At 36.3% G+C, this 25,998-nt stretch overlaps 2 protein-coding genes across 2 annotated transcripts in view; one reads left to right on the top strand and one right to left on the bottom strand.

Moving 5' to 3' along the window:
- RIF1 (replication timing regulatory factor 1) overlaps window positions 1-21,342 on the top strand; it is a 62,422-nt gene extending 41,080 nt beyond the window's left edge. Inside the window, exons 24-36 of the mRNA XM_045298423.1 lie at window positions 751-953; window positions 1,411-1,510; window positions 1,715-1,834; window positions 3,035-3,186; window positions 3,538-3,618; window positions 3,707-3,761; window positions 4,274-7,483; window positions 9,912-10,058; window positions 10,357-10,434; window positions 10,524-10,639; window positions 12,662-12,815; window positions 14,517-14,625; window positions 15,474-21,342. Of these exons, the coding sequence (XP_045154358.1) occupies window positions 751-953; window positions 1,411-1,510; window positions 1,715-1,834; window positions 3,035-3,186; window positions 3,538-3,618; window positions 3,707-3,761; window positions 4,274-7,483; window positions 9,912-10,058; window positions 10,357-10,434; window positions 10,524-10,639; window positions 12,662-12,815; window positions 14,517-14,625; window positions 15,474-15,685 (4,737 nt within the window). The 3' untranslated portion in view covers window positions 15,686-21,342. The remainder of the gene's footprint in view (window positions 1-750; window positions 954-1,410; window positions 1,511-1,714; window positions 1,835-3,034; window positions 3,187-3,537; window positions 3,619-3,706; window positions 3,762-4,273; window positions 7,484-9,911; window positions 10,059-10,356; window positions 10,435-10,523; window positions 10,640-12,661; window positions 12,816-14,516; window positions 14,626-15,473) is intronic.
- Window positions 21,343-22,065: 723 nt separating this feature from the next.
- The window catches only part of NEB (nebulin), a 247,820-nt gene continuing 243,887 nt past the window's right edge, over window positions 22,066-25,998 (bottom strand). The window contains exon 147 of the mRNA XM_004703932.2: window positions 22,066-22,719. Coding sequence (XP_004703989.1) covers window positions 22,546-22,719 — 174 coding nt within the window. The 3' untranslated portion in view covers window positions 22,066-22,545. The remainder of the gene's footprint in view (window positions 22,720-25,998) is intronic.

Below are 25,998 nucleotides of genomic sequence, written 5' to 3'. Positions count from 1 at the left end.
GTCAGTGAGTGAGAGAGACAGTGAGAGTGAGTGAGAGAGAGAGTGAGTCAGTAAGTGAGAGAGACAGTGAGAGTGAGTCAGTGAGTGAGTGAGACTGAGAGAGTGAGTCATTGAGTGAGAGAGACAGTGAGAGTGAGTCAGTGAGTGAGTGAGAGTGAGAGACAGTGAGAGAGTCAGTGAGTGAGTGAGTCAGTCAGTCAGTGAGTGAGAGTATGAGTGAGTCAGTGAGTAAGAGAGTGAGAGTGAGTCAAGTGAGTGAGTGAGAGTGAGTCAGTCAGTGAGACAGTGAGTGAGTGAGAGTAAGTCAGTGAGTGAGGGTGAGGAAGTGAGAGAGACAGTGAGTGAGACAGTGAGAGTGAGTCAGTGAGTGAGTGAGACAGTGAGTGAGAGAGAGAGAGTGAGGCAGTGAGTGAGTCAGTCATGAGTGAGTGAGGGTGAGGCAGTGAGTCAGTGAGTGAGACAGTCTACTGATTTGTTAAACACAAACAAAATGTTAAAGCAATCTTTTCTGTTAATGAAAAATAGTTATAAATCAGTGCTAATATTAATAGTTTGATTATCTTTTAAACAGCATACAGGTGTGTGTAAGGGGTGGATAGTGGCTTTCTTAAAAACCAGTTGAATTTTAAAAATTTATACAATAATGTGTTAGGTATATTGGTGCCTAGTATGTGTTGTGCTTTTAATTTTTCTCTTGTTTTAAGAGTAATTATCGATACATTATCCTAACAGACATTTCTTTTTTCCTAGTTCGAAAAGTTACTTGGAGAAATTATTGCTTTTCTACAGTCCAACTACACTGGAACTTATGACAGTGAATTTCTTGAACAGCTCGCCCCATTATTGTGCATAGTATTTCTGCACAAGAGCAAACAGATTCAAAAACAGAGTGCTCATTTCTGGAATTCCACATTTGCTAAAGGGCCGATGTTGATTTATCCTGAAGAGTTAAAGTATGCTAAATAACAAAACTGTTATAAACCGTTCTATTGTGATACTGTAAATTATTTCTACTTTTAACTAATCTGTGGGAAATTATCACAGAATTTTATAGTTCAAATGTTTGGCATGTGTGATAATGACTAATCATTACTTGGTTTTCGGCTTAGGGTAACCATGATTTTAGGGGGAAATGGTCATTTATAATTACTCATTATCCTTTAAAGCTGTAACAAGAAGGGTAGGAAATTGATAGATTTTGCAACTGTATGTAGTACTCTACTTTTATTTGAAACGTTTGATAAAACTTTATATTACCTCCTGTTTTCCAGACTTGTGTGTACTTAGTAAGAAACATTGTTTAATCCAAATGTAGTTAGCTAGTGTTAAATTATTTAAGTTAATTTATTATTGGTAACTGCCAGTACTATTTGACTAAAATGTGTGTGTATATATGTACTTTTTTAAAAGATCAGTACTAAGGCAAGCTAAACAGAAATTTTTGCTTCTGTTGCCTGGTTTGGAAAATGTTGAAACTATGGAGGAATCCAGTGAACCATATTCAGATGCAGTAAGTTTTGTGTGTGTTTCCTTTTTCCATTAAATGATATTATTTTGTTTGACATGATAGTAAAGGCTTAAGTAATCAGATATTTGACATGTTTTTGATTGTGTATTATATTGAAGTTATTTTCAATGTGGGGATAGGACAAAGCAAACAAAAACAGGTGTGCTTATTGAAATTATGTTTCTTATTTTTTGTTTATAATAAAAGTCAGAAAATTCACAGATAAGTGTGAAGATAAGTGGCATGGAAATAAAATCAAATGGAAAAAGAGAATCCCTTTTGGCACAGAAAAAGGATGCTAAAGAAAATGTGAAACCACCGGTCAAAGTATGTTTTTTTAAAGTGTGTTTATTAGAACTTTTTGAAAAAAATGGTAGTTTGAGGACATCCCACTTTTAATTGAAAGCAAAAGATGTAAAACTATAAATAATAGATGGCATTATCACAAGAATAATAGGTTGGGCTATAAAGACAGGAAAATATGGGAATTTAAAATTCTTGAGATGATTCTTCTGTAGAAAGTTGAATAAGTCTGTGTAATAGTAGTAGTCATGAGAGTTACTGTGTGAATAACTGAAGATAGCATAAGAGGAGAAACATTTGAGAATGTAAGGATAGGAAGTGAATTCATACCTACATAAGACATGTTTTAACTTTGATCAAAAACGAAGTGTTTTGTTAGCTGACCTATTAGCAGACAACAATGTTTACTGCCATTAAATTGGCTTTGGTTCTTGGCGACTCCACACATACTAGAATCAGACTGCATGAGTCTGTCGTTGCAGTGACTTGTGTTATGAGTGTCTTCCAGTCTAAGGGTTCCACGGGGGTTTCATCAACCGGTCTTGTGGAAACAGATCTTCAGGCCTTTCTGTTTGTCTAGATTCCAGCATCATGAAAATCATTTCAGTATAAATTGGTAGCAGGCAGCCTTCAATTGACATGTTTTTGAACCATGAAAGCATGCATTGGGGAAATAAACTGTTCGAGAAGAATGTTATTTTGAAGAATACTTCTGACATACTTTTAGCCACTTAAAATGGAATGAAAATAATGCTAGTTATATGGAAAACTTAAGAGGGTAACAGTACTAAAGTTACTGATAAACTCGTGTAGGGTATGTAACTTAAGTAGTCTTGCATTATCCTAAGAATGGATACACTTTCCTGCCAGAGTAGTTAAATATGTGATAGCATTGAACAACCAACAAAAAGCATGAGAGGGCTTCAAAAATTCTAACCCTTTTGAAGGAGTATAATTGGAAGAAAATATAAAATTTTCCATGAAGTTTTTGAAACCCACTCAATGCTTTTTAGGTGAACCAGACTGGTTTGCTTTGTAAAGAATCTGGTTTTTTTGTCTCCCTCAGGCTTGATTATTTTATTGAAGGCAGAAACAAAACTGAGGGGTTTGTGTGCTATTTGCATAGACTTATTAAACACCAAAGTTAATGTTGAAAACTATGTAAGTTGCTAAAAGGTAAAGTGATGTGTTGGAAAATTAGTTCTACTTTTTCTTAATCTACAGTTGAAAATGGAATCTTCATCTACAAAATTGAAAAATGAAATTCTGTTGGAAGAAGAAAAGTCTATTGACTTTGTCTTCATACCTCCACAAGGAAAAGAAGCAAAGGAAAGAATACTAACAGAGCATCAAAAAGAGGTGCTAAAAACAAAGAGGTTTGTGGGCTTTTAATTTTTAATTGATACTTAGATTTCTGTATTCCTAGATTTCACATTGCGAAGTAAATTTGCATTTACAACTGAAGTATTTTATATACTAAAGCTGTACCATGCACAACTGCATATCACAATATGTGAAACGGCCTAATATCTTACCAACATCTTAAATTACTTTACTTCTGGTATAAGGGAAATGTAGAGAAAATATTTCCCTCCAAAATGTGGACAGTCTAAGCTGATTTTACTTTGTTTTAAAAGGCAAATTGATGGTATCCTTTAACGTTAAATGTCTTATAGAGAAATAGTTATCTGATTTTGTAAGTTACTTATATGTAAAATCTTTTTCAGGGTTGATATTCCTGCCATGTATAATACTTTAGATGTTTCGCAAGATACCCTGTTTTCTCAGTATAGTCAGGAAGAGTCCATGTAAGTATGGAAGCCATTAAACTTTTCATAACTGGTTTTCTAAATTTTTAGATAGTTAATATTCTAATTTATGTTATTATTACTTCAGGGAAATTCCTACTATAACAGAAAAACCAAAGGATGATTTTACGGTGAAGATGAAGGTATTTTATATAATCATCTTTCTATTATGTGATCTCTTGCGTTGTAGAAAAATTCTTTTTATTGGTTCATTTTAAAAACTTTGGATTTAATACTGTAATCTCAATATTCACTAGCAAAGTTTAAGAGAATTATGTGTGTGGTTTATAAACATACCTAACTACATTAAATTTGTTTAGCTTTTAATGGCATGTTTCCAAGTAAGAATTTGTGAGAATTGCAGCAGATTGGGTGTTGTTCTGTTATCCATAAGGTCAACAGTTCAAACCCACCCACTTCTCTGCAGGAGAAAAATGAGGATGTCAGAAACCTTTAGGAGGCAGTTCTACTCTGTCCTCTAGAGATTGCTATGAGTTGGAATCAACTCAGTGGCAGGGAGTGGAGGTCACCACCTTTGGAGTATTTACACTATACTAAATGTCATTAGTTGCTTGTTGAATTAAAGTTTTCCATTAAATTTCACCCACAACGTTGGATTTTGTTAACTGATTAGTCTATATACATTTCTTTGTAGGAGGAGGAGCAAATGGAAGGTGGTATCCTTCCTCAAAATGTCACAGAAAAAACTGATGTGGATGAGCATCTTGAAAGGGCTTCCCTTTCAAATAAAGAAGGTGGTTCTGTTAAAGAAACTAACCACGAAATATTAAGCAATAATAATGATTCCAGGAAAAAATCTCTTCCATTGAAGAAAACTTCAACTGAGCGTGCCTCTCATGCAGAGAATACATTTGGTGACAGCAGCAACAGCAGCTCAGTTTCTAATGCTACAATTTCTGGAACTCCTCCGCAGCCAACAAGCCGAAGGCAAACCTTTATTACCTTGGAAAAGTTTGATGGTTCAGAAAATAGGCCTTTTAGCCCATCTCCCTTAAGCAATATGTCATCGACCATTTCAATGAAAAGAAAACAGGAAAGCCCAGCTAAAGCAGATCCTCCACCTAAAACAAAGAAAAGAGAAGTGTCTGTTTCAAAATCTGATTCGGAAAAAACAGTGAATGGAATGAAGAGGTCAGGTCGAAGAGCGAGCAAAGCTGAACAAACAGGAAATAGAAGATCTAAACCTGTACTGAGATCTGAAGTGGAGAGAAGCACGCAGGAATCTATTGATAGCATGGTAGCCTTAGAAAGTAACTCACCTGGTTTGCTCAGTCAAACAGACTGTGCATCTGATCATCAGGCTGGTCTTTCAGAATCCACAATGGAATATGAAGATGCTAAGCCTAAACCAACAGTGGAAAATGATGTAGTATTGGAAAGCAGTGCAGATGAGAAAAATTTAGGAATTAATTTGGAGTCGAAAGAAAACACACCTCCAGCAACAAGATCAGGGGAGCCGACAGTAAAGGAGGATAGTCAGGTTCCAATAGCTCCTCAGAAAACCCTTAGGCGATCTTTAAGACGACGGTCAGAAATAGTAGAATTTACCCCTGATAGCCAAGACAAGGAAAATAGCCAGCAAAAAAAGGAAAAACATAAGGAAGAAGAAAAGGTTCTTCAGAAGAGTCCACTACATGCAAAAGAGGACGCATTTCCAAAGCCTCAGTTGATATCAGAACAGTCAGTTCAAGAAAATTTAATTGAAAAAGATGATTTGCATGAGAAGAGCTTGGGGGAAACTAGCACTACCACTGAAATGGACCAAAATGGGAAAAAACCAAACCCTGAGAATATTAAGTCAGAGGGACATGGTGCCCAGGATGTTGACAAGTCTACTGAGAAATTGAGGAGAGGACGAACACGGTCCCAAACAAGAAGAGCATCTCAAGGCTTACTTTCCAGTATTGAAAACTCGGAGTCTGAAAGTGCTGAGGCAAAAGAAGAAGGTTCTAAAAAGAAGAGGGCTGGGAAGTGGAAAAACCCAAGCAACGACAGTGTTGGCCTTGAAGATCAAGAAGGAAAAGTGGCAAAACAGGAATGCATAAAAGTTGATAATCAGACACACAATAAAATAAGTTCTGAAATAGACACATCTAAGACTTGTGATAAAAAAGATGAGAATAGTACTTTAATTCAGGATTCTACAATATCTCCAGATTCATTGGTAGATAGTGTGCCAAATGCAAATGAGGGGAAAAGTAAAACCAACAAATGTGCAGAGACTTCCTGTACAAGTCCACCTATCCCAGAGTCAAGTATAAGGACAAGAAATGCCAATAAAAGATTGCATAGGCGAGATTCTTTAGAAAATAACAGTGTAGGAGAATCCTCAAAAACAGGGCCATTAGACAGTTCACTGCTTGCTGAGAAAACTTTCCAAACTCTTGAATGCCAGCACAAGAGAAGCAGAAGGGTGAGGCGATCAAAGAGTTGTGATTGCTGTGGTGAAAAATCACAACCACAGGAAAAAACATCTATTGGGTTAAAGAGCGCAGGAGATTCTGATGTAAAGACTATTGAAACAAACCAGACAGACTTACAAACACCTGTAATTGAATCAGAAATTTCTGAAGAGAACCTGTATTCAGAAGTAAAACTTAGAGGTGAGCAGCATAGTGTGGATTCTCATTTGGGTCTCAAGAGAGAGATTACGACTACTACCGATTTATTAATTGTATCGGAAACGAATTCAAAAGAAAATATTATTCAGGAAACTCTTTCTTATGAAACAGTTAATTTTAAAGGAACATGCGACGTGGATTCCAGTGAAGCATTATCTTTTGAAAGTCAAGAGCCACATAATAAAAATTTTGAATCAGTTGGTTTGTATTTAGAAGATTCTAAAGATGCTTCCACGGAAAGTTCTTTGGATATTAAAGATGAAAAAACAGAAGAGAGCCTAAAAAAGGAACCAACTCCAGAAAATATAGTTGAAAATGTTGAAGTTAATACATCTGAAGTAAAAGAATCAAATCCAGAGGAAGCAGAAGTTAGGGAGATGGATCTAGAACCCAACAAATCTGAAGCTAGCGTCTCTGACAAGGAGCAGGCCAAAACCGATACATCTGCAGAAGAAGCAACCGAAGAAAAGAATGAAAGAAGTGATGAATCTGAAGCCGAAAATCTGAACACTAAAGACATAGCAGCTGATGAAGTCAATTCAGACATTGGCCATTTGGGTACTGTTACATTGATACAAGAGAGTGTACAAGCTGACCTTTCTGAATTTGCAGCAGTCGGAGAATCTGATGGAGGACATGATGAATCCGATCCAAGCTCCTTTGAAGAAGTGACTGTTAAAACTGAAAATTGTGAAGAAACTATAATTGATGACTTGAATGTTGAAACTAATGTCAAGGAATTAGCGTCTGGAGCTCTGACTACTAAAATGTCTGAAACAGAAGAAGTTGTAGAAGAGGTATTAAATACAGAAACTGACAGCTGTGTTCCCGACATACTTGAAATGGACACTGAAGAAGGAAGGATGGACTCGAATAGCACCGAAAGAAATACGGAACTTAATAAATCTGAAGAAACAAAGTTAGATGACAATCAGATGATAGTAAAAAATGAAATTTTAATGGAAGCTCAGAATATTTCAGAGAAAGTAGAACCACCACAGTTGCTAACGCCTGAAACAGCCATCTCTGAGCTGATGACAGAAGATAATGTATCTCCTCAGAAATTAAGGGAACTCGACCCTTGCTTGATGCCAACAAATGGCAGTCCTACTGGCATGCAGGCACGCTGTGTCTGGTCTCCTTTAGCTTCTCCATCCACCAGCATTTTAAAGAGAGGGCAAAAAAGGCCCCTAGAAGACGAGATCCCATCACCTGTTAATAAGGTAGGAGGGCTGATGCCAAAAAAGGAAAAGTTTATTAAGGTAGAATGACTGGGAATAACGAATATGTGAGGGTATGGGATGTACTAGAACAGTGCCACAAAATAAGTGTATAATTATTTGGAACATAAGGGAACTTAACACGAGGAAAATTCCATGATCTTTTAATCCCCCCACCCCCTATTTTTAAAAGTTACATGAACTTTTTGATGCACTTTTCTTTTTTTGCCATATAGCAGCAACTGGTGAAAGAGGTTTTGATTTTCTCATGACAGCTAAGGAAAAGGGCAGATAAAACAAGTTTTTAAAAAGGAGAGCCATCCTGCACAATATCTGCATATTGCTTACCTTTGGCAAAACTTAACAAAAAGCTCTTTCATGATCTTTTCTGCTCCTTATGCCATACTATGAGGAAACCCACTTAGAAAACGGAGGTGATTGTGGTTACCAGTGTCTTAAGTAGGTTAGTTAGCTCTGCATACTGTGGCAGTATGCTATTACACAGTGTTCACTTATTTAACACTCAGAACTCATAAAATCTTCCTGCCTTGCACTGTCATCTATTTCTAGATAAAAATTTTCAGTTTTAATTATATATAAATCTACACTGAACCATCGCTCCTTTTAAATTGGGGAACAGGCTTGACCTGTGTGCATACTGTAGCTCCTGAGACTATACCTTGCACACATTTAGTTAAAAATGAATAAAAGAATTTAGAAGGAAAAGTTCCATATGCTTAAGTAGCTAAATTTGTGCTCATAACTTGAAATAGAACTGAGATCTTCAGAAAGGATTTTGTCATTCCTTCACTTAATTTTGAAAACGAACCTGCCATTTGAAGACAGCTAATGTCTTTAAGTTTTGTTTTATTTTTGTGACAACCATAGGAGCCCTGATGGGCTGCTAACCTCAAGGTCAGCAGTTTGAAATCTCCGAGTGGGAAAGATGAGGCACTTGTACTCTGTCCTATACCATTGGGATGAGTCCTGAGTTTGGTGCGCAAATACCCCACCCCCCCACCCCCCCACACACACACACACCCGTGTCTTGAGTTTGTTTTGCTTTTGGTACAGAGAATCATAGTTTTAGAAAAGGAAAAAGTAACTAATAAGCCGTAGAAGTTTTTGAAAAGTTTATTAAGGTAGAATGACTTGGGAATGATTTCTTTAATATATGAGGGGATGGAATATACTACAACATTGCCACAAAACCACTGAAACTTAATGAAAATAAGAGTGAAGCAGTTTTTTCTTAGCATCTGCTGAAGGCGGTGCGGTGTTTCTCTCCTTTTCCCACATCACAACAGTAGTTTGGACATTCTTAGTGCCTCAAGTTGTGTTCCTTTTCAATATTTTTTGTTTGGCAATTAAAGAGTGAATGGTTAAGATCAATTGGGTGGGTAGGATAAGGTTTTCTAATAAAATTCTCACAGGACAGCCCCTGGGAAATGAACAGGTGCATTGTCAAACTGGAAAAATTTTTCTTGATATAACTTTCTTGGACTTTTCCCTCATAGTACAGTTTTCATGTTTCTTAAAACACCTTCCTGGGGTGGTGGTTGTTTTTTAAAGTCTGTCAAGGTGACCCCTTTTGAAGTCCCTGAAATTAATTGCCAAACCTTCTGAATTAACCTCTGTGCCTTGAATTTAACTGGATCAGCAGATCATCCCAGAAGCCACTTGTTATCTGGGTTGCATTGGTAAATTCAAGCTTCTTTGAGATAACAGCGTTGGTCTTATTTAAAACAAAAACTTTCAGCTAGCCTATCTTTTCCTGATGCCTTTTGTCACATCTGAAAAGTCGAAAGCAGCCAAGAGAGACTTTTAGGACCCAGTGTATTGGGTGGGGGAGAATGGGGAAAGAGCTTAAACCAAGGGCTCAAGAAGAAAATGTTTTGGAAATGATAATGGCAACATATGTATAAGTATGCGTGATAAAATTGATGTATGGAATGTTGTAAGCACCGTAAGAGCTCCATAAAATGATTTTTTTTTAACCAGTATATTATTGAGATAATTTATCTACAGGCATCCACTGATTATTAAATAAATTTTATTTGGAATAAATCTGCATGTGTGAATTAGAATCATGCTAGTGATGCTAATTAACTCTCAAATGTGTATATACTCCTGTATATACACTAAAAACAGTAAGCATAAGTTTTTAGAAAAGACTTCTACCACCATGTGTGATTTCTATTATTCCTAACCCTTATGCTATATTTTACAGGAACAGTGTAGGAGTGCGTTGGTGGTATTGAGCAGTATTGATTGAAACTGTCTGTAGGAAGAGCAACTGTACTTGGTGCAGTTTGTTGTTAGTAAAAAATAAATTAAGGTTCTAAACTACTATATTTTATCCCCCTAAGGAGAATTTATGATTTTAGCCTTTATTGTTAATTTAAAATTTGAAAACAACTTGTGTTTTCAGGTTCGCCGTGTCTCCTTTGCAGATCCCATATACCAAGCAGGATTGGCAGATGACATTGATAGGCGCTGCTCTGTTGTTAGGTCCCATTCTTCAAATAGTTCTCCTATAGTAAAAAGTGTTAAAACTTCACCTATTGCACAATCTAAGGTAAGCCATTGGCTGTTATGTATAGAGATGCCTGTATAGAGGCGCACAAATCACATGTGAGTGATTTGGCTTTAAGTAAAATATCTTTGATTTGTATGTATTTTGTTTGCATCATGGTAAGTAGATAAAACCTGGTGAAAAATTGTGATTGTAATTCCAGCCAGGTAATAGATTAGGCAGTTGATTATTCCATTCATTTACAAATGTTTTCTGAAATGTGAAAGAAATTGTTGGTCTAGGTGTGAATATAAAGTCATCTAGGGTTCTGAGTGAGTGTTTTTTCTCTCCTTCTGTCTAGCATAATACCACTTCAGCCAAAGGAATTCTATCCCCAGGATCACGTAGCCCTAAATTTAAGAGCTCAAAGAAGTGTTTAGTAAGAAGTGCTTTAGTTTTTGTGTAACTTTATATTTTTATGTTCAGCCAGGTGATCTTTTTTTAACAGTTTTACAAATTTATTTTAAGATTGTAGAAATGGCTAAAGAATCAATCCCATGCCCAACAGAAAGTATTTACCCTGCTTTGATGAACTGTGTGGCACCAGTTGATATCATTTTACCTCAGATTACATCAAACATGTGGTAAGTGTTTGTTTATGTTTCTGACTTAAACAACAAAATGTCACTTAATTTAAGAGAAATAATTTAATTGTGCGGGCTCTCATATTTAGGACTAATACAGTAGAACCCGGTACTCGACTGCATTAGCATTCAATATAATCAGACACAAAGGTTAGGAATATTTTTCATCGGAGCTTGAACAAAACATTGGAATGCAACCCGACAACGATTTTTGTAAACAAAAGCAGATCGTGTTTTGGTCATTTAGAGTTGGTTGGTGTTCTTTAAACCTTTTGTGGCTATGTTCCAAGTGTTACAATTTTCTTAGTTTCTGTGGCTTTTTGTACAGTTTTTAGATTTTTTTTTTAAAAAATGGGTCCTAAGAAAGAGTTTTTGGAAAAGAATCGTGATAAGGAACTGGTTAATCGTGTTATGGATATTGTTGGTGATAATTTAGTAAACTCTTTTAGAAAACAAGTTAAGGAAATGCCAACAGCAGACTATATTAGATTTTTTTTAAAGAGAAAGCCAGCCACGTCCTAGTGAAAAAAAGACAAAGAAGGGGAAAAACTGAAAAGCAGCTACCAGTTTATTTTATGGAAGGGAATTCCCTTTCCAAACAATGACTCTCTCCATACCGCCTCTCCACATCCGTGTCCCCAGACCTTTTTTAATCTCAAGGTATGGGCCATACTGTAGCTGTTAAAAACTTTTATTTATTTATTTATTTTATTTTTTTTAACATTTTATTAGGGGCTCATACAACTGTTATCCCAATCCATACACACATCAATTGTGTAAAGCGCATTTGTACATCGTTTCTCAAAACATTTTCTCTCCATTTAGTTAAAAACTTTTAATGTTGTGTTTCTTACTTAAATTATTTAACTCAGAACTTAATTACTTTGTAATGTTTTGTCTATAAATATAAAGTTAGGGTAAAAACTTGGTGGTTGAGAATGGATTAGTCCTTTTTCAGTCATTTCTTATGGGAAAAATTGATTCAGGACTCGACTGCATCACATCTCGATGCTCCTTCGAAAAAAGATTAGTCTTAAGGTCCGGGGTTCTGCTGTATACTCCTTGAGCCTATTTTAGAAATATAGAGTGCATTCTTGAAGTAGGCCAGGTCAAGCAATAAGAGAATTATTTATAATAGTTAGACCAATTGGTAACATGATCGAAAGAGAAAAGATGGAAGTTGTGAAGGATTTCTTCTTGCATCACCCGCCACAATTAATGCTCATGGAAACAACAGCAATCAAGAAGTCAAAGCAGCATTGCATTGGTTAAATCTGCATAAGACCTTGAAAATGTTGAAAAGCAAGAACATTCACTTTGGGGACCAAGGTGCCCCTGACCCAAGCCATGGTATTTCTCCATTGCCTCATGTGTTAAACTTAACATTGAATAAGAAAGACCAAAGAAGAATCGCTGCATTTGAATTAATGGTGCAGGTGAAGAATATTGAAAGCACCGTGTGTTTGCACTTTAAAAAGAACAAGCAGATATGCCTTGGAAGAAGTATAGTCAAAGAGTGGCTCCTTAGAGGCAAGGATGGTGAGACTTGATCTTAACATGGTATGATGGTTAAGCCAACCAGTCAAGCATTGTTGTTTGTACCCAGCCTGACTGTAGTGATCTATAATCTGTGTGTGTGTGCGTGTGTGTGTGTGTGTGTGTGTGTGTGTGTGTGTGTGTGACTATTCCAAAAGTTTATTTTAAGTGATCTATAATCTTGACCCTAGATTCTATCATAAAGCAATACTGCCTGCTGAGCATTGACAGTACAATTGTACTACGGATTGCAAACCAATAAAATAATCTAGGCATGCACATCAGATTCAAGTTTCATTTTAAACACACATTTACCTATCTTGGAATGCAGGCTTAGATCAGGCTGGACTTACACAAGAGTGTGTAAATTCAGTTATGTTAGAGCTTAAATAAATAACTTCCAAGTTGATAAGCTTTTACAAAGAGAATATAAACAAACTAACTTAGTATAACAGTTTTCCTTTTTATCTTCCTCATTCTTTCAAGGGCAAGAGGCCTGGGACAACTCATTAGAGCCAAGAATATAAAAACAATTGGTGATTTGAGTACTCTTACAGCATCTGAAATAAAAACTCTTCCTATCCGTTCTCCTAAAGTGTCCAATGTAAAAAAGGCTCTCAGAATATATCATGAGCAGCAGGTAAAATTATCAGTGGCTATTTATTACCAACTCTGCATAAATCTGTAGCAATGTGATTATAGCACTTATATTTTAAAATCTAGAATTTTATGGCCTCTTTTCTCCTTTTACTCACAAGTAACTTCATTTAAAGGTCACTTCATAACTAAAGAAGTCTTTTCGCTTGGTACTTTTAAAATTATTAGTCATTTTATTGAGGGCTCTTACAGATCTTATTCATAACTCAGTTCTATCAAGCATACTTGTATATATGTTGCCATCATCATTTCCAAAACTTTTTCTACTTGAGCCCTTGGTATCAGCTCTCCTTTTTTCCCCACACCCTTCCACCTCATGAATCCTTCATCAACTATATATTATTATTATTTCATGTCTTACATGGTCTGTTGTCTCCCTTCACCCACATTTCTATTATCTATCCCCCTGGGTGGGTTGGGGTGGTAGTGGTTATATATCCAACCTTGTGATCAGCCCCCACTTCCCCACCCCCCACGGTATAGCTTACTCTTGCTACTGGTCCTGAGGGGATTAAGTGTCCTGGATTCCAGGTATCAAAAGCTCTTATCTGTTCATTTGGTACTTTTAAAATATATTGCACCACAAATTTTTTTTAGTTGTCTTTTTTTCAATTCTGCTTCTCACTTCTGTAAATACTTGTTTCCATATTAGTATTCCTAGTACTTTAATGTTTGAAGCCACACATTTATTAAAAACTTAGAAATTTGTAGTTATATTTTTATTTTAATCTGTAGCAAGTCTGGCTTTCTTTTTTTCCAGGTACTAATGGAATCATAGATTCTTCCCTATGTATCTAAAAGTGCAGAAAATTTTGTATGTAATTTTATAAGAATTATCTCATGAAGCCCATACAAATACCCTCTGTATCCAGTGACAAAAAGTTAGGAGTAAATGAAAAAATACGGAAAGCCTTTAATTTTATATTTGGTTTGTGAACTTTTAATAACTCACCACTATGGGATCTGTTGTAATTTATAGTAAGACTGCCCTGTAAGTTTCCTAGACTAATCTTTACTGGAGTAGAATGCCCTATCTTTCTCCCACTGAAGGGCTGCCCTGGTGGTTTCAAACTGCTGACCTTGCTGTTAGCAGCCCAACAAGTAACCAGTATGCCACCAGGGCTCTTTTTTGTTAACTAGTTTAATTTCTTGAGGTGTTTTCTCAGTACACCATGGACCTTGAGAAGGTTTAAGAAAGTGAGTGTTCACTTCTATGTCAGTGTTTCTAGACAACTACTTGAAAATACCAAAAATTTCCTACTGGCTCATAGATTAATAAAATGTACTTTCTGGAGTATATTAATTAGCTTAAAGTTATCGTAAAAAGTGTGGAGCAAACAAAAGGGGCTTTGGACAAATTCCACTATCTTTTCATTCCATTTTTCTTTTTTTTAAATCATTTTATTGGGGGCTCGTACAATCCATCCATCCATTGTGTCAAACACATTGTACATTTGTTGCCATCATCATTCTCAAAACATGTGCTTTCTGCTTGAGCCCTTGGTTTCAACTCCTCATTTTTTTCCCCCTCCCTTCCGGCTCCACACTCCCCCATAAACCCTTGATGATTTATAAATTATTATTTTGTCATATCTTACACTGTCCAGCGTTAGTGCTGCTTGTCATGTATTTTAACTTTGTCTTTTTTTTTTTCTCTCCTACTGACCTGAACTGTATGATTAAGGTAAAGTCTCGTGGGCTTGAAGAGATTCCAGTTTTTGATATTTCAGATAAAACATTAAATGGAATAGAAAATAAGTCCCCCTCTGCTGATGAAGAAAAACTTGCCTCAGGTATTATTTTATCAAAATGCGTTAATTTTTTTAGGAGCTCACTTTTAATGTGTCAGACATCTGAAAAAATAGCTAATTTAATTTTGAGTTATCTTACTGTTTATCTCTAATTGCTAGCTCGTGCTCATCTAAGTCTCAAATATGAATGGAAACGATATACCATTTCAGTTTCTAAAAGTAGTTTGGTTATCTAATGGCACAGAGTAGGTTATGCTACATCAGCAGTTCTCAACCTTCCTAATGCCATCACCTTTAATCCAGTTCCTCATGTTGTGGTGACACCCCCACCCAGTCACAATATTTTTCATGATACTTCATAACTAGTTTTGCTACTGTTTTGAATCAGGTGACCCCTGTGAACAGGTCGTTTTACCCCCAAAGGGGTTGCAACCCTGCAAGTTGAGAGCCGCTGTGCTAGGTAGTTTTTTGTCTTTTTCCTGACCACAAACATAGTTATTTTTGCCTACTTGGTTTCTAAATTTGAAACATAGAAAACTCAAAACTCACTACCATTGAGTCCATTCTGACTCATAGCGACCCTCAGAGGGTTTGGGGTTTCTGAGACTAAATCTTCACAAGAGCAAAAGGTATCAACCTTTCTCCTATGGAGCAAGTGTTAAGCTCAAACCACTGACCTTGGGGCAAGCAGCTCCATGCTTAGCTGCTCCCTATGCCACTAGGGCTCCCAGTAACTTAGGTAGGAGTGCTTTTTCCTATATGCTTTGAATGAGCTAGTAAATGGAAGTCAGATCATCTTTCATGAAAATTACAATCCATAGCTATAGTTTTTAATGGCTGTATATTCAAAGATGTGTAGTATAGATTTGACTTTTTTTTTTCCCTTTTAGATTTGATTGATCCTGTTCCTTTAGAATCCCCACTATCTAAAAATCTCATGGCACAGATCAGTGCACTTGCCCTTCAGCTAAATGCAGAAGATCTCCATAAATATTCGGGAAGCCAACTATTTGAAATGCACGAGAAACTTGGTGGCATGGCAAACTCAATCATTAAAAATTTACAGTCACGTTGGAGGTCACCAGTCCATGAAGATTCTTAGTATTTTAAGGAGAAACTGGAAGTTACAATAACATCGCTATTTTGTGGATTGAATAAACAAGTTATAAACTATAGCACAATTTCAGAAGGAAGAAACCGTGTTTGCAAGGTTGGTTGCTTGCGTTTCAAACCCTGAGGGTAATGACCTCTGAGTTTGTTCATGTAAGATCACGGTGTTCCCCTGTAAAATGTTTTCTAAGCTGCTATGCATAGTTTTTGAAAGAATTTAAATGTTTTACTGAGATATGAAAGCAAAAATCAGGAACAGAAGTATACATCTATTTCAGATTTTCAAAAACTCGTACATATCCTGGAGAAACATTTATTATAAAATACTCTAAAGTTTAAATTTTTTTATTTGAATTATTGCTGAGTTGTTGAAAGGTGTTCATACTTCATTTTCCTATTCATATTCTGTCTGAAGTTTTAAGAAAATTTTTCTTGGTAAAACACCTCAAAAGAGATAAGAGTTGTGATGTTTTTGCAAGTGTTAAGATTTCTACGATCTTCAAGAAACGTGCCAAAAGTCTTAACTTTTGGGATTAAAATATTAATGCAGAATTTACTAAGATTTCATTTGTTTGCGTTAGCAAATATTTGTGCAGCATCATTTGCTTGTGAAAATTTACCCTTAGACACATAGGATTCATTTTTAAATGACTGTTTGTACATTATGTATAGATCACAGTGTTTTAATTTATAAATTTCAGCTTTTGTTAATTGCACGAGTTTTTCTGCAGCTTTTTGTGAATGTCTTGATTTTGTTTAATAGAAACACTTTGTATATACAATACCATGTTAACGGTATGGACAGGATAGGTGCTCCATGGGCCTGCTACAAGTGTTTAAAGGATTCTATCTTCAACTAAAGCAAATAGTTTGTTTCTTAGTTAAAACATCAATTTATTATCTGGAGTAACCAGAATGAGTGAAATTACAAAAATAAGTTGACTGTAAAAACCCCTACTTTTTTTGATCACTACTATTGTTTGAAGAGGGTTATCAGTCACTAGAACGAGTGCCTCTTTACATTTCCTAATGGCAAGATGATTATTTTCAATTGCTACTTGGACTATAAAAGGACTATAAAAAGTCTAATGTTTGTCTATACTTTTCACCTATAAAGCAATTTCTTGGAAGAAATTTGAAGCTGTTCTTTTTTCTGTTTCACTTTGAAAAGTAGAGGGTGTATATAGTAATGAAAACATTTGTAAATTTTACCAACTAGTATTACTGCCCAACTTCTCATCTCTAGGTTTTGCCTTTTTAACAGAATATTTCTCATTTGTTCTCTATTGAGTAAATGTTCTGTTTTATAGTCGATTTGAACCTGTCCCCTTTTTGAAAAGCACACATTCTTTAGAAGTTATAGCAAGTTATATTATTTGGTTGAATTACAGTACCACTGACGCCATAGTTACAGATAATCCTTGTGTGTAGATAGTATTCTTATATTCAGAAGGGACCTTTACCCATCCACTATCAAAAATTCTTGTCTTTTTCAGTCATAAATTTTTGGCTCTGAGTACGCTGTTCATAAAACGAGAGAAGATGGCTTTAATAAATAGAACTGAACCAAATATTGCTTGAAGAAATGACTAATGAGAAATTATAATTATGAGTTACAGCACTTACAACTGATTTCCCAAGTTACATTTCAGTGTAAAGAAACAGGCGGGTTCTAGTGAACAGCAAGCAGTAAGAAGGGTTTATAGATCGGTGTGCTCAAGGAGATAGGTTCAAAATAACAAGGTCACAGCAAACTCGGCTGGATTTGGGACTGGTGTGTCTTAATATTTGTGTGAACTAACATTGCCTGTGGGGTGAAGTTTGGGGGGAGCTGAGCCAATTAGCAGAAATGGGAACAAATGACTCTAATCACTGAGTTTGATATATGCACAGATAACAATTTAAAAGCGTGATTCGGCATGGGTGTATTTTTTAATATTTGGGAGAAAGGACCAGCTTGCCAAATTTCCATTGTTGCTATTGTCTTAAGATTGTATTTGAGATACTTAAATTCGTACCTTATGTGTTTTCTGCACATTTCCCCCTGGTTGCTTCCTGAATAGAAAGAAGAAAGTCTTCGTGTTATTATCAGCTTCAGTGTTGTGGTGGTGGTAACTCCATTAAGATATATTTTTTTAATGTTTCTAACAAATCTGGCAAATTTGTACATGAGGACACTCAAAACTGACTTAGATTTTTTTCCAAAAATCTAGGAGCATGCATGGTACAGTATAATTTTTCATTTCTATGAAATGTGTTTTGGATTTCAAAGTGCATTCAAATTTTCAGTGTTTCTGTTGGCTACATTACTAAAGGTATTCTGCAATTTGAGCATCGCTGAGAGCCATTATTGAAGTATACAAATCATTGAGTTCAGATAATACAGAAGGAATCAGATTATGTAATAATGCCCTAAGATAACACACTCAAATTGGATTTAAACCTGAGCTTCATGGTCATGGCAGTTCCTAAATTTGCCTATGAATTGGTTCAGCCTAGAGATAAGCTTAGAAGTAAGGGCTTTGTTGCATAATTAAGAACCATAAAACTGGGATCAATACTATGCCTAGAATGAAATTAATGGGTGAAAATGGTAGGGTGTCCAGAATACAAAAGGATTTCAGCAGTTCAAGGACAAATTATATTTTAATCTAATTTTCCCACAAACATTTTAAAGCCCCCTTGTACACAAGGGAAATATATTTGGAGTGTGTTTTTTCTTTTAAGGTAAAAGGCTGAGAATAAGTGAAAATGCTGGTTAAGAACTAGCTTAGTTCAAACTTTAGCTAAAGTACAAATTAATTAAATGGGTTATATATCTCTTTTAAAGTTGTTTCTTTCCACTTTAACATTGCCAATCAGTGAGGAGGGGCAGAAGTTCACTGCATATTCTCCAGAAAAGGTTTTTAGAGAGGTAAATAAATGTATTAGCCAGTCTGGGAGTCCATAAAACAACATGTTGAAATTCGGCTAAGACATGACTGTCTTTACTCCCATATACATTTCCCTCTAAGATTTTAGAGTAAATATTAGACAAGTTTTGACAAGTGTTTCTCACACTTGGAAATGTTTGATAAAATGCAGCTTCTGATTCAGTAAATTCTGGTTGAGATAGGACCTGCATTTCTAATAAGTCTCTAGGTGGCGTGGTTACTGATATTTGAAGTCTAGCTGTGTACCCACAAGACTTCAAGCTGTAAATTAGATTCAAATTCTTATGATTAAAGGTAGTATATTTCTAACTAGTATATGAATTGGGAATGCAGACTGATTTTAAAGTGTTTGGATTAAAGTTCAGAATTCTTAAAACTATTATCAAATCTGGCCCCTTTGGGAATACTTTAATATCTCACAGGTATCAGATCTATTTACTCTAATGTGGTTTAATGTGGTTAACTTTTTCTTGGCATTCTCTTGAGGTTATTGTCGTTTATATTTCTTACATATTTATTTACACCTTGTTTTTTTAAGAAGTGCCCACATCCAAAACGGAGTTAAGAAAAGAGGCTATTTAACGGGCAAATCAGCACATACTGCTTTTACCTGTATGTTAAAATTGGACATGTATTTCTGGTGAATTAATACATTATGTAACAGGTTTGTACAAGGGGGCTTCAAAAATTAATGAAAAATGTGATTAAAAGGCCATTAGCATTTTTCCATGAACTATTTGAAGCTTCCTTATATAATTTTTTTTAAACTTCAGTTATTTGGGTTTGCTGGCCTAAAGATAATTGATGCTGGTTTAACAGAGTTTTTTCGGTTCTTGGAGTAGAATATTAAAATTTTCAATGTGGTCTTTCCCGGCCATTTTTTCCCTTAATATACCCATAGTACCAAGCTTTTTGCTCTCAAAAGATATTTTAAAACCAAACATTAACCATTAAAATAAAAAATAATCTTCTACCTGCAGCTGTAAATCTGACGTCTGTATTTTCCATGGTTGATGTTAGAATCAAGAAGGGTCTATAGAAGCTTATTAGACAGTGTATTTATATGTTGATAGTGATTGTGGTGGATTGAGAAGTGATGCATTGAAGGGGAAAGACATTGAGCCAAAATATTAATAAAGCATTTAGGCGAATAATACAGTTTATACAAGGTGACCTCAGAAAGTTGTGGGAAATTACCTTATTTTTCAGTAACTGGCAACCAGTGGTCTTTGAGAGCTGTGCTATACATAACAACCATAATTGATGCTCATAAATACCATCAGTAATTATTACAAGTGTAACTACTCAAAAATAGATGCCCTGACCCTAAAAGCAATATATTAATAGTTTCCAACAATAGGTAACTTGTAGTTAACTGACCAAATTATAGTGTCATGGAACTGAAAATATAAGGTAATTACTATTTTGATACATAGTACTATAATAAGTACAGAATATTTTTATACATCAAGGAATTTGTAAAGGAATATAGAATTGAGTCGAATCACTTTTGAGTACAGAAACTAAAGGATATGGTCTTGCCCCGTAAGTTTTATAGAGCAGGAATGGCAGCCTGCCACTTGTTTCACATGGCCCAGGAGCCTAAAGTGGCTTTCACAATTTTTAAATGGTTGAAAAAGGACTATTTTGTGGCACATAGAAATATGAAATTAAAATCTGTATCCTTGAAATTTCAGTTTTATCGAAAAAGCATGCTCATCATTTTATGTTTTCATTCATGCTCAGTAGTTGTGAGACTGCATGACCTGCCAATTCTAAAGTATTATCTGGCCTTTTACAGGAAAAGTCCGCCAGACCCTGTTAATACAGAATAGCTTTATTCACCTGTGGCAAACAGTCCATCGATTTGTTATTTACTTCTGGCTGGTACAGTGGGGTTTTTGATAACATTCCTTAATTGTATTACCACTGTTTAGGTTTATAAAATGTTTCCCCAGATTCTATTCCTGTCTGTTAACATTCAAGTAGACCTATATTAGGATATTTGTATTCTTAAAGTATATACTCTCCTTCCCCCCCACCCCCTTATTTAACTCTCAAATAACAGTTATATATTTGCTATGACTATTAAGGGACCTTAATGGTCAGGAGGAAAGGCATCTTGTGCTACAGAGACACCAAGAATGTCTTCTGAACATTAAATTACGCCTGTGAAATAAATGGGAGTATCAAGTGTTTAAAGCTCTGTGTTGGTAAGTTAACTCAACCTATCTTAACACTACCTCCTGTGGATAGACTTGACAAATATGCACTTAGAAAAAGACTGATAGGAGCCAAATCAGTCGTTTATTAACCCTATTTTTTTGTCCTCGTCACTTGATAAACTCGAGAGATTAGTTTTACAGTGACAAAATATTTATATTTGATAAGTCTTTCAAATGATGTGTTGAAACTTGTACAATGACTATTCAACCCTTAACTGCACTGGTAGATGGGAAAGAGGAGTGCAGTTTATTTTATTGGATTGCGTAATGTTTTACACAGCTCTTGAAGTTGTAGGCCTATACTAATTTAGTATATTTTCTTATTTGGTTATGATTGGGTTGAGGAATGGAGAATCTGTCTGATCCACAATAAAACCTTAAATGAATTATTGAGAGCTGATTGTTAAATCAATTGCGAGTCAAAACTGGATACCTTAACATTTTTGGAGAAATGCACTTTTATCTGAAATAAAGCTATAAAATGTCAACAATTCTGTAACTTTTTGTTTGTGGTATATTTGTGTGTGTTGGTGAGCAATACAATTACCAGCATAATTGAACTTCAATCTCTCCATAAACATGAGAAGCATTCATACTTTTTATGACCCACTTTTCTAGGTCTCTCCTTTATAGTTAAGGCATTGGTTCCCCAAAATTTGCCTCCCTGGGAAAGAAAAAAGAATTATACTGTAGTTTATAATCCAGAGTAAAGTATAGGTATCTGCTTTTGCAGTTTGTCTTCCTCCCTTTTATTCACTGCCCCCCCTAGGGCAGTGGTTCTCAACCTTCCTAATGCCACAATCCTTTAATACAGTTTAGGTGTGGTGACCCCCCAGCCATAAAATTATTGTTACTACTTCATAACTGTCATTTTGCTACTGTTATGAAGCAGGTGACCCTCCCCCCCCCCCAAAAAAAAAAAAAAAGAGGTTGAGAACCACTACCCTAGGGGGATGGGATCACCACCTTTGGAGAACATGAATTCCTGAAACCATAGAAGTATTAAAAGAATAGTACAGTATTTTTCATTGCATATAAGAGGGTGCCATGAGTATTGGTTATTCAGAACTGAGCTAAATTGCAATTCATGGACATTGTAAGTATCTGGTCACTAAGGGTCCATCTTTACAACTGGTGGTAGACATGATTTGAACTTTATTGTAACATATTTTTTATAGATCTTGACCACTAAAAATGCTCATTCATCGGTGGGGCTTGTTGCACAATAGATTTTATTAGTTACCAATTTCAGTTTACATTAAATACCAGCTTTTCTAGATTTGAAATACAAGCATCAGCAATCGGTAAGCAAGGAAAAGGTGACTGCCATCTTAAATGTTTAGTATGCTAAGCATCCCTGTTTTAGAAAAATTTTCATAGTGGAAAGAGACTAAGTGTTGATCGAACAAGAAAATTGCAGTATCTTTCCAAAGTTTTAAAATCCAGGAAATCTTATAGTACCAGTTAAAAAAAACACTTTAGGTTTGATGTTGCAAATCCAGAAAGTTTTTATGTGTAAGTCCACATAGGAAAGGAAATCTAGCTTACTTGCAAACGTTGGTGATGGAAGCATCTGTTTTACTGGGAAATTTAGTAGGGTTAACATGGAAAACCACATTAAGGTTGGCACAATCAAGTAGGCAGTAGTTTTAGAACTTGGGTGATAGAGAAGAGTGGTCAGTGCTTTGGAGCACCTAAATAGCTTCAACATAGTTGGCTGGAAGCATTCCAGTTCTACCGGTCCTCTGCACGGTGCCGTACATCCAGCCTTCATCAATAGCTTGAACATTGACAATAGCATCGCCATCTTTGAAGGATACCTCATCTGCATCAGCGGCCATGTAGTCATACATGGCACGGAAGATTTTCTATTTGTGGGGATGAAAAGATAAAGATTGTATACTTAGTTTGCAACAATGAAGTCAACAAACCCAAACAAGACTGTTTAGGATCTATTTTGCAAAAAATGTAAGTTGCACAAAAGTGTACAATGTCAGGAAATATTTACAAACTGGGCTGCAGTCAGCAATTCAAAGTAAGATGGGACTTTCTACCTCAGTTCGTGTTACAGCCTCTGGAACTCGGGCCTTTCTACCCTGTCCTATAGGGTTGCTACTAGCACTAATGTGGTGGCAGTGAGTTTGATTTGTTTGGTACCTATATTTATATCTCAATTTTTGCTTGTTCTTTTTTCCTTCCTCCTGCCCCACCATCGTGTTACCAGTAATATTTACCTCAGATACATTTCAATTGATAAAACATGATGAGGAATGGTACACACTCCATCAGTTTTAGATCCCTTTCTATTTCCCTGTCCCTGTTATTGGTGCACCGCTCCTCTCTCCTTGCCTCTTCCTCTCCCATACACTCCCCTCTTCCAATGTCCGTCCCTTTGCTGTCTCCTTGGGATTACTTATTCTGTCCATCATATAGACAAAAAGAAAAATATGTACATGATCGTGGTTGTACAACTTTAAAGAAACCATTTGACTTGGGTACTTTAGGTGGCAAGCTTCATTTGTTGAATGCATGTCAGTAACCAAACCCACTGACTCATAGTAACTATAGGACAAAGTATAACTGCTTGATAAAGTCACCACGGTCTTTATGGGAACAGTGTCACTTTTTCCTGTGGTGGGTTCAAGACACCATTTCGGTTAGCCATTGGGTGCTTTAGCTACTCTGCACCAGGGATAATAACTCCATTTCAGTGAAGCTAAATGTATGAGGGTAAGTTGACAAGTATTGCTACTAGGGTTCCAGCTCAGACATGCACAGGTTTGTTCCAAACAAAACATCTATACACATCAGTGATAGCGAATGGCTATAGACAAGGTCTTTCAATAATTTACTGATAGAAATCTCATCAGCAAGAATCAGTCCCAGTGTCAGAGTCAATTCCAGCTCATAACCCTATATAAGGTTACCAAGACTAAAAAATTTTTTTCCAAGTTGCTGATAGCCGCCTCTCGGAGCAACTACCCTGTTTCCCCGAAAATAAGACAGTGTCTTATTTTAATTTCCCCCAAAATAAGACAGTGTCTTATTTTAATTTTTGCTCCCAAAGATGCACTAGGTCTTATTTTCAGGGGATGTCTTATTTTTCCATGAAGAATATGGTACACATTGTTTTATTAAAATAGACCCCGCACTTACTGTCTGCACTGGCAGTGCTGCTGCTAACAGCTGCGCGGTGGCACCTGCCTCTATGGTCCAGAGATATAGTAGCTTTGGGGGGCCTTATTTTCGGTGCTGGGGGGGGGGTGTCTTTTCAGCGAGAGGCAAAACTAGGTCTTATTTTCGGGGAAGCAGGGTAGTTTAAACCACTAACCTTGCAGGTAGCAGTCTCATTGGATTGTCTCAAGAAAAGCAGGAGGAGGCGCCAGGAAGTCCAATCAAACTGCTTTCCAAAAGAAGACTGCTGGGTTAGTTCAATTCAGGGCAAAGAGATCAGCTCAGATTATGGAGAGAGCCTTCAGGGATTCCCAAGGGATAATGTAGCTTTGCAAGGATGGAAGTTTGGTGTGAAGAAGTTTGAAGAAAATTGAGAACTGCATCATTCAGATACAGGCCATGAAAGTTGTGCTGAGGAACTTTGTGTCAACAAGCAATCCCGTGGGCATTATTTGAGGGCAGCAAGGGCTATGCTAGGAGAATTTCCTTGAGAAACCTTAGCCTTGATCTTGCCCCTTCAGATTGGTTGTTACTTAAAACTCAATTGCCATCAAAAAGGAACTCAATCATCTAATTCACAACAAATTCCCTGCTGGTTTGTATTTCTTCTAGAATCCTAGATTTGAACTCTTTCATGACAGATCCCTGTTTAATTATAATAGCTCTGTAGTATGTTTTAGGAGTTCTGATGGAATAGTAGTTGCTCATTGGGCTGCTAACTACAAGGTCAGCAGTTATAAACCACCAGCTGCACCACAGGCGAAAGGAGGAGGCTTTCTACTTCCCTAAAGAGTTAGTCTCCAAAGCACATAAGGGCAGTTCTACACTGTCCCATATGGTCTCTGAGTCAGAATCGATTTCAGGGCAGTGAGTGGCTTATTGAAATTTATAGTATGTGTTGTAGCCTTAGGCTCACTTTGGGTTAAGCATTGCTATGCCAACCACAGACTAGCGGTTCAAACCTACCAGCTGCTCCGCAGGAGAAAGATGAGGCTGTCTTCCTATAAAGATTATTTACAATACAGTCTTGGAAATCCTAAGAAGAAATTCTATAGAATTGCTATGAGTCAGCATCAGCTCGATGGGAAAGGTTTATAGTATGTTTCGCTTTTGGATGACAAGGCCTTTCACGTTATGTTTTTATATGTTTGGTTATTCTTGCATATTTAATGTTTCAAATCGATTTTAGGAGTAGCACACACATTTCCGGGGGTGGGGGTGCTATTTGGATTGTGACAAATTTGTTTTAAGAAAAATGAGTTTAAAAAAAAAAGAAAAATTAGTTTTCTAATAATGGCTATGAACATTTAAATTTTCTTTTATGTCCTTTAATAAAGATAGTTTTCTTCATACAAATATTATTTACTTTGTTAAAGTTTGTCTTTTAGTGATATTATGAACTGGATTCAGGGTTTTAAGCTGAGTTTTAAAGTGGTGGCTTATAAACATGATTTGACGTAATCTCTTCATTGCATGTGATTTCCCCAGTATAGATGCATATATATTTTGAAAAGAGATTTCAAGGAGCAAATGTTTTAGTTTAAATAGTGGGTGGGACCACTGAACCCAGAGTGCTTTGCTGTAGACCAGTGGTTCTCAACCTTCCTAATGCCACGACCCTTTAATATAGTTCATGTTATGGTGACCCCCCCCCAAACCATAAAATTATTTTCATTGTTACTTCAGAACTGTAATTTGCTACTGTTATGAATCAGGTGACCCCTGTGAGAGGGTTGTGACCCCCAGGTTGAGAACCGCTGCCTTAAACATTTGCAAGGGGTCTGTTCATGTTTTGACCAGTTGGATTTGGACCAGGTGTGGGAACTGAAACATGCAATTCTGGGAGAGCCTAGCTATTCAACAGGAGTTGACTGAAAGACTCCCCCTTCACTTTTGGGGAGAGGCAAATCGTGCCTTGTAGCATGGCTACCAGCACCATATGGCATTGTCTGGATCTACACCCCCAACACCCA

This window comes from Echinops telfairi, unplaced genomic scaffold, assembly GCF_000313985.2.
Source record: "Echinops telfairi isolate 266 unplaced genomic scaffold, ASM31398v2 ScPeMD7_4;HRSCAF=17, whole genome shotgun sequence".
Lineage (NCBI taxonomy): Eukaryota > Metazoa > Chordata > Mammalia > Afrosoricida > Tenrecidae > Echinops > Echinops telfairi.
The sequence above is the reverse complement of the archived record's forward strand: the minus strand, read 5'-3'. Positions and strand labels throughout refer to the sequence as shown.